Source organism: Arachis ipaensis, chromosome B10 (genome assembly GCF_059453495.1).
Source record: "Arachis ipaensis isolate K30076 ecotype BB chromosome B10, ASM5945349v1, whole genome shotgun sequence".
Classification (NCBI taxonomy): Eukaryota; Viridiplantae; Streptophyta; class Magnoliopsida; order Fabales; family Fabaceae; genus Arachis; species Arachis ipaensis.
Genome location: NC_142435.1, coordinates 150,295,183 through 150,310,130, shown reverse-complemented (window position 1 = coordinate 150,310,130; position 14,948 = coordinate 150,295,183). Strand labels below are relative to the sequence as shown.

Sequence of the window (14,948 nt, the reverse complement as noted above, 5' to 3'; positions counted from 1 at the left end):
AGACATCAATCCTATTCTATTTCAAACATTAGTCTTTGTTTAAACTTTTAAACATTTCAAGATTTTTTGCTTAATAATATTATTTGTCGTAATTTTGAAAAAGTTACTTTGACAAAGAATATGCTTTAACCGCGATATTTAAAGTCTTAAACGAACCAAAAGTAGCTTTTTCCACGGAGTAGTCTTCGGTATTTATAAATTAACAATATAGAATTATTGATATATACGGAGGCCTAAAATCATTCTTTATCAATACGTAATAGTGGCATAGAATATTAAATTTTATTTACACCAATCAGAATTTTCCATGGAATCCATTATCACAAGATTGACTACTGACTGGTTATTAATTGATGCGAAAGTTTTTCATCTAGATACAGCCGGCATTTGACCATTATATGATAAAGTTTATTTATTTGGTGATCAATATTTATGGAGTATTATTATTCGAATAATTTTAAATATATAATCACAACCAATCAAAAATAATTTTTAAAATATAATTTACTAGTAACTTATACCTCACTAAAATAGTATTTTATGGATAATAATAAACACAATATAATACAGAAATACTTTATTATACAAATTAAAATTATATAAAGAAAAAATATAAATTTTTTTATAATTATTTTTAATTATATTATTATTATTATTCAAAATATGTATTCTAATTTCTCAAGTACTATTTTAGTTTATAAAAAAAATTTATAAATTTACATTTTTACCCTATAATTCATCTATAATACATATGACACTTTAGAAATACCTAAAGTTTTCTCCATTGCATGTGTATAAGCAGCATATATAGTCATATAGATTAATAAAAGCACATGGTTCCAGTTGTGGGTTGTTGAAAAAGAAAGCAAAAGTAATTAAATTACCCGACCAAAATCCAGTGGGGCGGCAATGCCAGCAACTATTTGCTCCTCAATCTTTATATATATAATCATAATTATTTTCATTTATCACTATTTCAAACTAATTAGATTACACTAGATATATTATTCCTTTCTTTCCATAATATTTGTAATTTTGACACTCAAACCATAGGTAAAAATTTAGTACAATAAGTTAACTTCACGTGAAATTGATAACGAAATTTTGCACTTGAGATTCTAGGTAGTCATAACTGAAACCAGTTTATTGGGTCTCACCGTCACCCAAGTTTTCATCTTATTTAATATATATTTTTTCAACAATGCTACGGAACCAACTCTATATAAGCCAAGAATCAGCCAACTCATAAACCAGAGGCACCGGTAACTTTAACCGGATGTTGCTACTGATAGGCACACGGATGTTTCTTTTTCTTGTAAATTGGATGGTTTTTTATATGATTTCTATGTTTCATGTGTTACGCATTGATAAAACATAATTAATTATATGGAAGTAACTAATTAATGATCAAAGCATCTGTTCCGTGATTCTCTCCTATCACTAACGTATCTTCCCTCATGTTTTGAACGTGGTCAACAATAATTTAAAAAACAAATTAAAACTAATTATAATTAATTATGTTGTTCCATTCTTAGCTGATTATTAGTTGGTTCCATATACTTTTCCATATTTTGTGTGTGTGTTAGTTGTTTCTCAGAAGCTTCAAAACGAGAATGTACATTCATTCATTTTACAACTTGTAAGAACCTTATCCCTTAAGTCATTGCATTGACATCACCTTCGCCAGCCAATATTTTTTTTTTTTTTCAACATAGTAACACACTAATGACCCTTTCTTTCTCATATATTCAACTCTCTATTGGAAACTCACTCAGACAAATGCTTTTCACGTGGTACACTCACATATACAACTTTAAGTCTAATTATCTATCCCAGGAAAGATGGCTGCTGCTAGCATCAGCTAATCTTTTTCTTTGACTCAAAATAATCTGCAATATAATTTAAAAAAAATTTTAAATGTATCAGAAATACCGATGTTTCTGTTATTTTAACTGTTAATTTTAATTAATATATATTATATATATTTTTTATAATTCAAATCAACTGTTAAAACAACTGGAACATCGATATTCTAAGTATACTAGAAACTCTTTCTATAATTTAATTATATATATCTATGGAGATATTTATTTTTTGGAGTGCAATAATTAAATAGTTACATACAGAAAGGCTGCTACAATATAATAATAATATTGCATGGATAAATTGGATATACATGATATATACTAAGATTTATTATTACCCATATTTGTCAATTAATAAAACGAGTGATGATTGTTGCGTTTCTAATTAGTGTTATGAAGGGGGAATAATCAAGTAAGCAAGCACATGCAGTGGTTGATGAGTTCGTTAATCCATTTTCATAATGTCAGGTGCTGATTGTGACTGGCCCCTGTTGATGTTTCATCATCTATATCAGATTAGGAGAAGGACCATCTCTTGCTCTTGCTGGCATATTCCAACTCAGAATTCACTTCTCTCGAAGACCGGGGAGAAATCAAATGAAAGAACATAAGATGAGAAGACACCACATCCAACTCAAAATTTTAAGGTGTCAAGTTAATGGGTCTCTCATCTTATAAACTCCTCACTCTTCCTTGCTTTCTTTGATGTGAGACTAACTTCAACACTCTTCACACTTGCAACACTAACAAAGAAAACATCACCACAGCTGGATGGATGTTAGAAAATAGTAACACTTGTATATAAAAGACAGAGAATTATAGATGGATGTTTTAGTAGTCTTTTGCATTTCGATTTTGGAAGTGCTTGTCACTAGGTTTAACATATGTGAGCTTCACTATCTTGAGTTAGGGGTGATTAGACTCTCATTTTCTCGCTTTATAAGAATTTAATCCTATTAGTATGACTCAAACTATGTCTAATTTGGTCTGTTAGGTATTAGAGAAATACAACAACATGTCATGGGGATTCGACTATGTTTTTATGTTGGTTATCGAAGATTTAACACAATCCTACTCCTTTATCCGGGTTTGGGACCGGCTATGTACCGCAAGTGTAACATAGGCGGAGTTAAAAATAATTATATAAAATACTTGAAACAGAGTAAAAAGAATGTTTGTAAAAAAAATAAAACTCTGATATCTTTCTTGTAACATTACCTCTTCACAGGGGATAACACAGTTATCTCTATGCAAAGTAAGATAGCATCCATTAATGGTGAATTGGTAGCAAGGAAATGCGGTACATAATTAACCGGAGGCTTTACCTGCTTCATAATCTCATTACACTCCTCATAATTGAATGTCACAGAAAACTCATAATTCATGTAACTAAAATTTTCCATATCAACTGATTTAGATTGGAGAATTACAAGCTCAAAGGATCTCAAAACCTGTGGGGCAGCTTATATACTGTAATACAAATATGCCCTTATGCAGGTCCTTCATAAACACAAGATCACAATGTGAAAATTGGTAAACAATCAAGAGCATTTTGGTTACACAAAATGATACTGCCATTGAAAAATAGGTAGTAATTCACTTCCATGTTATACAGAATAGCTTGAAGTTATCTAAGAAAAGCTACAGTACATAATCAGATATATCTGGAGGCAGTCCTCTATAATTCAGGGAAACAGCTAAAGAACAAGAAACATTGCAAGCAGAAATTTACCACATGACTAGGAACAGTAAGCACGGATATTTACAACTTCAGTTACAAGATGACATTTTACCTTATGGGGACATCTAACAAAATGAACAATCTTTTTATGCGAGTACAAAATTTGGCAGCTAAGTCCTTAAGATTACATTTTTCTCTATGGGAAAACAGAACTACTTCTAGACACAAAAAATGTCTAGAAGCCTTGGAAGAATAACCTTCAAACATTGGCAGAAGCAGCTTCAGGATGATACTGAAGCATCTCATTCCACATCATTTCTCTAATCATCTCTTCGCCCCAGTTTTCGTCTATGTCAAGATTGACTGGAACTTGAGCAGGAGGGTTAAGTCTTGGATCATAGAGTCCAGCCATATACGGATGCTGGAGTGCTTCTAAGACAGTAATTCTCTTAGTTGGATCAAATACTAGCATCTTTTGCAACAAATCAATTGCTAATGGGTCGGCTTGTGGAAATAGTTGAGCAAAGGGTCTACCCCTTGTATATGGCAGTGATCTGATAAACCTCCTGGCCTTGGGGTTATCAATAAATGCAAGATCAGACTCTTGCTGGCTTCCAAGTACACTTATGATCAGTTTCAGCTGGTTGAGGCACTCACTTCCTGGGAAGATTGGCTTTCTTCCAAGAATCTCAGCAAAAATGCATCCCACTGACCATACATCAATAGAGGTTCCATAGTTTTCGCAGCAAAGCAGGAGCTCTGGAGCTCGATACCAGCGGGTGACAACATACTCTGTCATGAACTGGCCCTCAGCTCCATTGGTTCGCGCAAGGCCAAAATCACATATCTTCAAATCACAATTGGCATTAACCAGCAGATTTCCAGGTTTCAAGTCCCGGTGCAGAATATTCGCAGAATGAAGGTATTTGAGACCTCGAAGCAGCTGAAAAGATTATATGATTTGTATTGGCGTTAATGATAGTTAACACATCAAAAATGAAAAAGAACTAGAAATTCAAAAATAAAAAAATCCAAATGAAACAGGATGCTGCAATCTTCTAGCTAAAAATACTTAAAACGACCTAAATGAAAAGCTAATAAGAAACCTGAAGTAAAGAACTACAAATACCCCTTCCCTAGACTTCACTGGTCTACATAATGAATTAATGATAGTATATGCTACTTCTTCACCTGGAAACTAATGGAACTGAAAGCAGTAACTTAATTACCACAAACACTCAAACCACAGAACTTAATTTTTCCAACTGGTAAGAACAAAACAAATGCTATTGTACGAGAATGCATGAAAAGGACATTCAATGGTAAATTCAACCAAGTTACATGTTCACAAATGAAAAAGGTGAATTCACAAAAGGCAAAGCTAATCCATATGAGAGTGTACTTTGAGTGTACTCTGAACCCAAACCAAAGTTGTTCTGAATATGTGTTATACATTTATGTAACTCCAAGAATGGCCACAACCATAAATGCTTTAGAAACAATATCTAAACAGGTAGAAATAGGTCCATAATAGTCTGGTTTGTACCTGAAACAAGAAATATTTGCAATGATCATTGGAGAGTGGCTGCGAAGACTTAATAATTTGGTGAAGATCTGTATCCATGAGTTCATAGACCAAGTAAACATCCTTAAAGCTCGTCCTCTGGATTGGCATCATCACATCCTTCAAAGCAATGACATTCTCGTGCCGGATATGCCTTAGCAGCTTCACCTCTCTCAAAGTCCTCAGCGCATCAATACAGTTATCAAAGATATTGCCAATCTTCTTGATTGCCACCTTCTCATTAGTCTCCCTGTTGATGGAAGAGCAAACCACGCCATATGCACCTCGACCAATCGGCTTGATTGGAATGTACTTGGTATCAATCTCGAACAATGTTTGCCATATTGTATAATAATGCTTTCCCTTTGGCTTAATTTTGTTAGGAGGCTCAACTAAAGTTGCCATCTTTTCCTGCAAATTAGCAGCAACAAAATGAATACACAAATAGGAGACAACTATTGAACTCACAACAGCAAATTCATTGTTATAATTTAGCACAAGAATGGGAGAAGTGCATTACTATACTATAGCTGAGGCAAGCAAACAAGAATCTGTTATATAGCTGATTTGAATGAATATGAGGACTAGAAAAGTTAACATATGTTCACTTGTTCACAAATTACAAGCAAAGAGAGTTGCAGGGTTGCAGGACATAGGATACTTTTTATGTCATGTAAGAGAAGGTTCGAATCAATCCTTGCTTGTAATTTTCCACATCTGGGTTTCTGATCTTTTGATGTCAGCTTGTCTCTTCTTTGAACTTATTCTCTCCAAGCTCAAACTTTAAAAGATGATTTTATTCTTAAAATATTACCCCACAAAATAAAGAGAAAAAAAAAAATCAATTTTTACTATTGATCTTCCCCCTGAGGCCCTGATCTGAGGCTTGAACCCCACCCCACAAAAGAAATAAAGTAAATCAGTTAAAGAAAACAATCAGAAAAGAAGAAAAGGCGTTGATACCACAAAATTCAGCTTTCATTCAAGTTCCCCCAAAAAGCAAAGCAAAGCAAGTGATGATGAATCTTGCCTTCAAGAAAACGTTCTGCAACACCACATTCAATATTGGAAAAAGTTGAAAAGAAAGAGTTGAATTGGATAAGTGGAATTCACATATGATTGAAAAAATCTTATGATGCCGAGATCAAGATTGAGAAGGCACAGAGAACAGACCCCATAGTCATGGTCTTGGCCATCATCATATTATTATTCACCAATAAGAAAGAAAGAAACAAAGAATCATATAACATAATATTATCCCCTGGCACTATGCTTACCTAGGCATAAAGGCATATGATTTATTTAATTTATTTTGTTTGAAATAAATAAAAAGAAGAAAAGAGGGGGTTATGTTATGGTAATTAAAAGTGGGAATGGGTGGCGCAATTAAGAAGGTTAAGATTGAGAAGAGAGGAGGCTAACCCACACGGCATTGGTGTTTGGTGTTAGAGATTGCTTTGCTTTACCCGCAAGAGAGTGAGAGAGAATGAGAAACCCATAAAACGACACCTGCTTTCTCCTTCGCCATTACGAGCCCACAGTGTGTGCACTTCACACACTACTTACTTATTCTTCTTTTAAACGTGTCTTGTCTTTTTCCTTTTCACGTTATTCATTAATCAATCTATCATCATCATTTTCGTTTACCCTATTCGGTAGCTTCCCTCTCGAATATGAAATAACCGAAATTATTACTACTAGTACATAAGAAACTTTACCTAACAATTAATTAACAGGATGCGTAAGGAAGGGATGGGAATTAAGTGTAGTGGAATTTGATCCGATAATTTCACCAAACACTGACTCATATTCGCAATGGAGGATTGGTACGGTACCTACCCAAAAAGGAAGCTATTTATTATTCACTGCACTGTGCCTAATCCAACTGACTTACCCGCCCCTTCTAATAATACTCACTGCTACGTACTGCTACGTAGTGCCACTTCCATCCACACAACACTCCACATTTTCCCCAAACCTCCTTTTTTTTTTTTTTTTTTTAACCAAATATAGGAGACTCGAATCCACAACCTCTTAATTGAGTATGGAGAGACTATGTCATTTGAGCTAACTCATTGGCCCCCAAACCTCCTCCTTCTTCTCCTCTTTTTTTCAAATTAAATTTTTATTAATATAATAATACAGGTTTTAATATTGATCAACTGCTACGGCGTTGAACAAGAAACAATGTGAAATTTTGGAGGAATGTTAGAGACCAGCAACTTTTGTGATTTGTAACCATCAATTCGTCATCAATAGTATTTTTAATAGTGTAAGATTACATCCAATAATAAAAGATTATTCACTTTTCTTTTGATGGTTAAGTACTGGCCACAAAATACAAAAATTGTTGACTCCCTAAACTTTCTCATTTGTAATTTATGAGGCAGTGTTAGCTTACTGTTGGTTTGTACAGCACCGTCGTATTACTCAGGCCTATTACAACTCACCACTTATCTTCTTCTTAGTGGTTATAACTTGGATTTTAACATCCGGTCGGCGTATCGAAGCTTCCACACCTACGTTTTCCATTCACATCTTTTTTCAAAACAAAACATTGTTTTCAATTGACGCCGAGCATATATATGTTTAACTCATCGATGCCTTCTTTTAAAATATAAAATATTTAATTTCTCAAACCTTAGATAAATTTCATGTCTATTCTTTTTTTTTTTTTTCATTTATCTGAGCGATTCGTAATGTAGACACATTATTTTTAGCTCAACTGCGCACGTCTTACTGTGGCTTGTGCTAAAAGAAACCGTTCCCACTCAGGATGATTTTTAGCCTATGTTTGGATATTAACGGTGGAAATTCAGGTGCAGAGTATCTGAATTTTTTTGAATTTCAGGTGGAAATTTAGGCAATCCTAGAACTTCACATCGGTACAAAAATTCAAGCTTAAAGAAACATGAAATTAGCCATAACAGGATCATCTAATTTAAGGGATTTCTAATCTAACTATAGCCACCGTTATTCCACAACCATCGCCAATCTACCTTCCATGCGATCCCATCGCCACCGCCTACTGATCCTCCTCAATCCCAGTAAGACAAAATTAATGCAAACAAGTAAAGCACAATTAATATACATGTATAGCAAGTAAATCAATTAGCAATTAGGCATATTATTCATTTAGGCGTAACTCAAGAAATCAAAGCAAACAAGCATATAAAAAATGCATATGATGAATGCCTACCCTATTTGGTTCGTGATATCACTTGTCAATTTAAATTGCCAACCCGACACATTCTTTCGGATGTCGCCTTTCTGCCAAGTCCTTGGGATATAGTGTCTGGCTCACTGTGTGCACCCCTAAGATATAGTACCCGACTCACTTTCACGCACAACCTTGGGATATAGTGCCCGAATCACTTTCAATCTTGGAATATAGTGCCAAACTCACTCTTATGACAAAAAAGATTATGCGAGAGGATACTACCTCAGCCCTCACATCTGAATATAGGCGGAAGACTGTCACAGCCCCTACGCCAGCGCTAAAACCTTGATAAGCGGGAGTCACTACTGTCGTTGCCAGACGCATAGCGATTTACCAATAATCTCATGAGTCTCAACCTCGACAAGCGGGATTAACCACCGTCCTTGCCAGGTGCATAGCAAACAACATTCTCATGAGTCACAATCTCCATCTTTTGTAATTCATCATTCTCAATCTTTCATAATTCATCATTCATATTCATTTCTTAATTATCATCAATACACCACTCTGTCAATCCACTAAAGTTAACCCAATCACTGAATATCCCAAGTCTAAGACACCGTCTCTAGATTCAAACCAAAAATAACCTTTTTTAATTCACCCAACAATCTCTCTGATGTTCTAAAGTCTAAAAACTAGCCAGGGGACCTTAAACAAGTGTTACGAAAGTTTACAAGCTTGCCGGGAAGATCAAATAGTTAAAAACAGGTTTTTTAATGAAAAATAGGGCATGTGCGTACGCATGATAGCCATGCGTACGCACGCACCAGAAGGACTTTTCCAGCCTGTGCGTATGCATCATGTTGTGCGTACGCACAAGTCGCAACACACGCTCTGGTCCGTGTGTGCGCATGATAGTGTGCGTGGGCACACAAACCAGAGTTTCTGGGTCTCTACAACATCACAGAATTCAGTTTTTCATGTTTTACTTTCAACGTTCATAACTTTTCCTACAAAACTCCAATTTACCTCATCTTTATACCGTTTTAAAGCTCTCACAACCATCTTTAACTTGAAATAAGATTCACTCAAATCTAAACTTCGAGGGCCAAGTTATGACTTTCATTCGATCAAAACACATTATCATCAATCAACATCATCAAGTCCATTTCATCATAATAATCTCAACAACAGTTAACCAAGTCATGCAATTCATTCAATTCAATCCTATCTTAGGGTCCACTAGCCTAAGTTGCCCACAACATTACATATTATTTAAAGAAAATCGAAACTATATCTTAACCAATTCCCACACAAACACAAAATCACCAAATTGATCCTCTTCCACAAACTTTCCAAGTTCAACAAGACACCAAACTTATCCACCAGTTTAGCTCATATTCCAAGTATTCCAATCATCAATTTCACTCCAAACAGCATCAATTCAAGCTAGCTACCACACAAATTACCAAAAATCAATCCTAGAATTTAACTAATTAACAAACCACAAGAGTTAAGAAGTTTATTATTTTACCCACTGAGAATTAAGACAAAATTCAAAAAATTTTCATTATTAGTTGGCACCTAAACAACCAAGATCATAAACTCACTCAATAACCAAATCCAAAATTCGAAATTATGTAGAAGAGAGAATTGGACAAGAAATTAAAAGTTTCATACCACTTTGTTTAACTAAAAATGACGAGTTCGGCGAGAGTTTCGTAACTCAAGATATGATCGAAAGAAGAATAAGATGAATAGTAACCTTGCTAGGGTTCTTCTTCTTCAATTTCAGCTGCTCATTCCCTTTCTAGTGCTGAAATGAGCTGAATTGGCTCATTAATGAAGTATATATATATATATTGGATTTGGGCCTAACTTGGGTCCGGTTCAACTGGTTAGTATTTTTGGTTTGTTTAGTCTAACTTTGAACCAAAACCTTTAGAATAAGTGTCCAATTTTTAATGCTAATTATTTTTCTAAGTATTTTTACAGTTTTTATTGTTCTTACGTACACAGTACCAGACGGACTTAAGCCGATACTGCCGATTAAATTATCGGTACGCATTTTAACGTAAATTTTTCATAGAAAAATACATTTTTCCGCTCGAAAAAATCCACTGAATTCAAATCTCACTTTTAAATTTTCAAATTAATATTTCTAAATTTTTGAACCTACTTCGAATAATTAATTTATTATTTTATTCTAATTAATCGGTTAATAAGCTTCCGGTTCTTACCTGAGAATAACTCGTGATAATCTTTTCGCATCTCTGACTCTAATTTCCAAGTATGCTCTTCAATTCCGGCTCTACTCCAGGCTACTTTCACCAACAAAACTTCTTTCTCGCACAATTTCTTCACGCTCATGCCATCAATCCCCACGGGTGTGACTTGAAAAGTCAAGTTTTCTTTCAATTCAATTGATTCGGGCTCTAACACATGAATCGCATCCGATGTGTACTTAGGTTTTGTGACATATAGAATACGTCATGTAAGTTAGAAAGATGTGACAGTAAGGCTACTTGATAATCTACCGGCCCGACTCGTCTTAAAATCTCAAAAGGTCTAATGTACCTCGGATTCAACCTCTTCGTCTTGATCGCTCTTCGAATCCCAGTTGTCGAAGTAACTTTTAAAAATATGTGCTCGCCCTCTTCAAATTCTAACAGTTTTCTCCTCTGGTCTGCATAACTTTTCTGTCGGCTATGCGCAGTTAGGATTCTAGTTCGAATTTTCTTGATCTTCTCAGTGGTCTCTCTGCTACCAAATCCGGACCCAAAACACTTGATTCACTGGCTTCATACCAACACAGTGGAGACTGACACTTTTATCCATACAAAGCCTCATATGGAGCCATTCCAATGCTCGCATGAAAGCTGTTGTTATACGCAAACTCCACCAATGGCATGTAACGATTCCAACTTCCCGGTTGATCCAACACACACGCCCTTAGCATATCCTCCAACGTCTGAATAGTCCTTTCTAACTGTCCGTCAATTTGTGGATGATATGCCATGCTGAGACATAGTCTCCTATCGAAAGTTTTTTGAAAAGCTTCCAAAAATCTTGACGTGAAACGGGGATCTCGATCCGACACTATCATCGTTGGCACACTATGCAACCTCACTATCTCCTTAATATATAGTCTTGCCAATTTCTTCAACGAATAATTCACTCGGATAGCCAGAAAGTGAGTGGACTTGGTTAAGCGATCCACGATCACCCAAACCGCATCAAATCCTGACCTAATTCTCGGCAAACCCATTATAAAATCCATAGCAACTCTTTTCCACTTCCATTGAGGAATCTCAAGAGGTTGTAGCATTTTCGACAGTCTTTGATATTCTATCTTCACCTTCTAATACCTCAGACACTTGGACACAAGTGAAGCTACATCACCCTTCATTCCAAGCCACCAAAATATTTTTTTCAAATCATGATACATCTTCGTACTTCTTAAATGAATAAAAAATCAGCTCCTATGAGTCTCAATCAATAGTAACCTTGCTAGGGTTCTTTTTCTTCAATCTCAACTGCTCATTCCCTTTCTAGTGCTGAAATGAGCTGAATTGGCTCATTAATGAAGTATATATATGTTGGGCACAGTCCAACCGGTTAGCATTTTTAGTTCGTATGACCCAACTTTGGACCAAAACTTTTAGAATAAGCGTCCGATTTTCAATTCTAAGTATTTTTATAGTTTTTATTGTTCTTACACAGTACCGAATAGACTTAAACTGGTAGTGCCGGTTAAATTATTGGTATGCATTTTTACGTAAATTTTTTGCAGAAAAATACATTTTTCACTCGAAAAAATTCACTGAATCCAAATCTCACTTTTAAATTTTTAAATTAATATTTCTAAATTTTTGAACCTATTTCAAACAATTAATTTATTATTTTATTCTAATTAATCTGTTAATAAACTTCTGGTTCTTACAAATAATATACAGGCTAATTTAGATAACTAAAATAAAATAAAATAAATAACAAAAAGAAGATATAAAATTCTATATTTTGTTATATGGTACAAAAATAATATAATAATTAATAATATAATAAACTGTAATGTTCTAAACAAAAGAATATAAAACTTAATATTATCCTTTCAATTTATTTTAATTTTGTTAAAAATACTAATATCATTTAATTTTAATTTTTAACTTTTAAAATAAATAAAAATATGTGATCCTTTAAGCATTATATAATTTAAAAAATATTTATTATAGAGTAAGTTAAAAATATTATGGAGAGAGAGATAGAAAGAGAGAGAGAAAGAGGGGGAAAAGAGAGGAGAAAATAGTTGAAATTTTTTAACTAATAAAAGAGAATCACCACCATCAACCTATTAAGTTATATCAAGTGAAGATTAAGAAATAAATTAGAACTATGAATTTAAAAAAAAAAAATTTGTCTCTCTTTATATAGTATTTCACTTGAAGTAACTATTTTTTTTAAATAGTATTTAAATGACAAATAAAATAATAAGAAGATTCAATTAGATGATGAAAACTAATGTCATTCTTATAATATAATTGTATTATTTCAAGATATGAAAAATAAAATAATAACATATAGTTTAATTAATTTGCGCACTAAAGTAAATATGAAACTTATATAATATCAGTCAAATGTAAAAAGTAATGACAGTCTTTTGTTTCAAGGTACTATATTAAATTGCAACTTAAATTTATAATTATTAGTTGAAAATTTACAATAATGTACTATTTTTATTATATTAGTTAAAAATAATATATTTTGATATCATTTTTAAGAATTACTGACATCAAATTTTGATAATTTGAGTAAAAATTTTGAATGCTTTATGTCTCAAATTTTATCTTAACAGAACAATAAGACAACTTAACAAGCACATAAAAAAAATTTATTATTTTTATACATCTAGATATTCAAAAGATACAAAAACCAATTCTTTTAATATTTCAATGACTTATAAAAATTAACAGAATGGATGGTTATAAATTAAAATGATGGACAAGATTGAAAGTTGTGATAATAGAACTTGGTGATAATTAATTACGATCGGTGAAGAAAATGAAAAAAGAGAGCAAGACAATACAATAGTGACGGTAAGACCATGACAAGTATGTGTATAAAGAATAATAGTAAAAAAAATTAATAGTGTGTGATGCAATGAGAAGATATAATAAAAGTATAAATTAATAATTTTTAAAAAGTAATAAAATGAAATATAATTTAATAAATTGAATATAAAATTAAAAATAAAATATTTTTTATTTATTAAAATTATACATAAAAATAAAAAATACTTTAGATATAAATTTTTATCTTTGTTTCAAATTAAATACTGTTAAAAAATAAATAAATAAATTTATATAATATTTATAGATAATTATTTTATAAATATTTATCTTAATTTTATTACACAAAATAATAATATAATAATTTTAAATAACTTATTTAATTTAAATTTATAATTTTTATACGTTCTAAAATTTAAATAATTTATAAAATTTATTTATATTTAAATATTTTTATTTTTAATTTTTAAATTATTTTATTAAATTTATAATTTTAAAAGTAAAAATATAAAAAATAATTTCTTAAAAATAATAAAAAATAATTAAATAAGTACAGTAATATCTATTAAGTCTTTAATTAATGTTAATGGTAATAATAATAACAATAAATAATGAACACGTTTAATTGGTATAGTGCCTGTTGAACAGTTAGTTAATGCTAATGGTAATAATAATAACAATAAAGAGTGGACACGTTTTTTTTGTGACTAAGAGTGGACACGTTTAATTGGTAATTACTTGCCCTTTAATTCATTCTAATAAATTCTAATAGTATACGTATTTGTACGTTAGGTACCATAATCCATAAGGTAGCATTTTGCCAATTGAACAAGGTAGCATTTTGCCAATTGAACGAAACCGCATAGGACTACATGGAAACTTCTTTGGGGGCCTGTTTAAGTTACTCATTTCTTTTGTGATAGACTACTTTTCTTGGAGTACTTTCTTTCATTAACTGGACAACAAAGTGTATGTATTGTACTTCTTAGATCAATTGGTTGTATCATAATGTAAACTAATTGAGTTTTGAATATTAGTGCTGACTAGGAGATATTTAATAGACATGGAAGATTAAAAGTAAATAATTCATCTACCTTAAATTTTTCTGGCTTAATAGTTAAAATGTCCTCAAATTATGTTCTCGTTAATTTGATTCTTGAAAAACCAGACACCTTAAATTAATAAATGAAAGATACAGCAATGAGTAAGATTGGTTTTCTAATTAAATAATAACACGCGATATAAATCATTTTGTAACCCGGTTAATTTGGTCAACAATCAAATTAAAATACATAATCTTTTAAGTTTGCAAACTTACACAAATAGTTTAATTCATTTACAAAAATTTGTCAAACTAAGCAGGCTAATCAATTGCCAATGAGTTGTAACTCAAATGGCATAATCTTTTCATACTCAATTAAGAGATTGCGGGTTTGAATCTCTTATTTTTGGTTAAAAAAAAAAAAGCAGGCCAATTAGTTAATTTTTTATTTTTTTCTAAATAAATAATTTTTATTACAAATTAAAAATAATTAATTGTTGGATTAAAATATTAATTTTGGAGCAAATATTTTCCCTTCTAGTAGGTTATTGCGTTAAAATTTGAGGTATT

General features: G+C 32.1%; 1 protein-coding gene across 9 annotated transcripts; it reads right to left on the bottom strand.

The window, feature by feature from the left end:
• Nucleotides 1–3,415: 3,415 nt before the first annotated feature.
• Nucleotides 3,416–6,775, bottom strand: LOC107632201 (mitogen-activated protein kinase 7). 9 transcript variants are annotated; one of them, XM_016335892.3, is made up of 4 exons: nucleotides 6,533–6,663; nucleotides 6,074–6,155; nucleotides 5,093–5,521; nucleotides 3,416–4,489 (listed from the first exon to the last, which is right to left on the bottom strand). In XM_016335892.3, exons 3-4 carry the CDS (start codon nucleotides 5,513–5,515, stop codon nucleotides 3,806–3,808), a joined length of 1,107 nt encoding a protein of 368 aa, XP_016191378.1. In that variant the 5' UTR covers nucleotides 5,516–5,521; nucleotides 6,074–6,155; nucleotides 6,533–6,663; the 3' UTR covers nucleotides 3,416–3,805. The 9 variants fall into 9 exon arrangements, with proteins under 9 accessions (XP_016191378.1, XP_016191380.1, XP_088343433.1 ...); XM_016335894.3 differs by having other exon boundaries at nucleotides 6,537–6,660; XM_088487307.1 differs by having other exon boundaries at nucleotides 5,772–6,155; nucleotides 6,533–6,651.
• Nucleotides 6,776–14,948: the final 8,173 nt, after the last annotated feature.

Bases quoted from the DNA above. Each gene is read 5' to 3' on its own strand.
- LOC107632201 (XM_016335896.3), bottom strand. From the start codon at position 5,515: ATGGCAACTTTAGTTGAGCCTCCTAACAAAATTAAGCCAAAGGGAAAG. The intron at 4,490-5,092 runs GTACAAACCAGA...TAATCTTTTCAG, and splicing joins GCAAATATTTCTTGTTTCAG to CTGCTTCGAGGTCTCAAATA.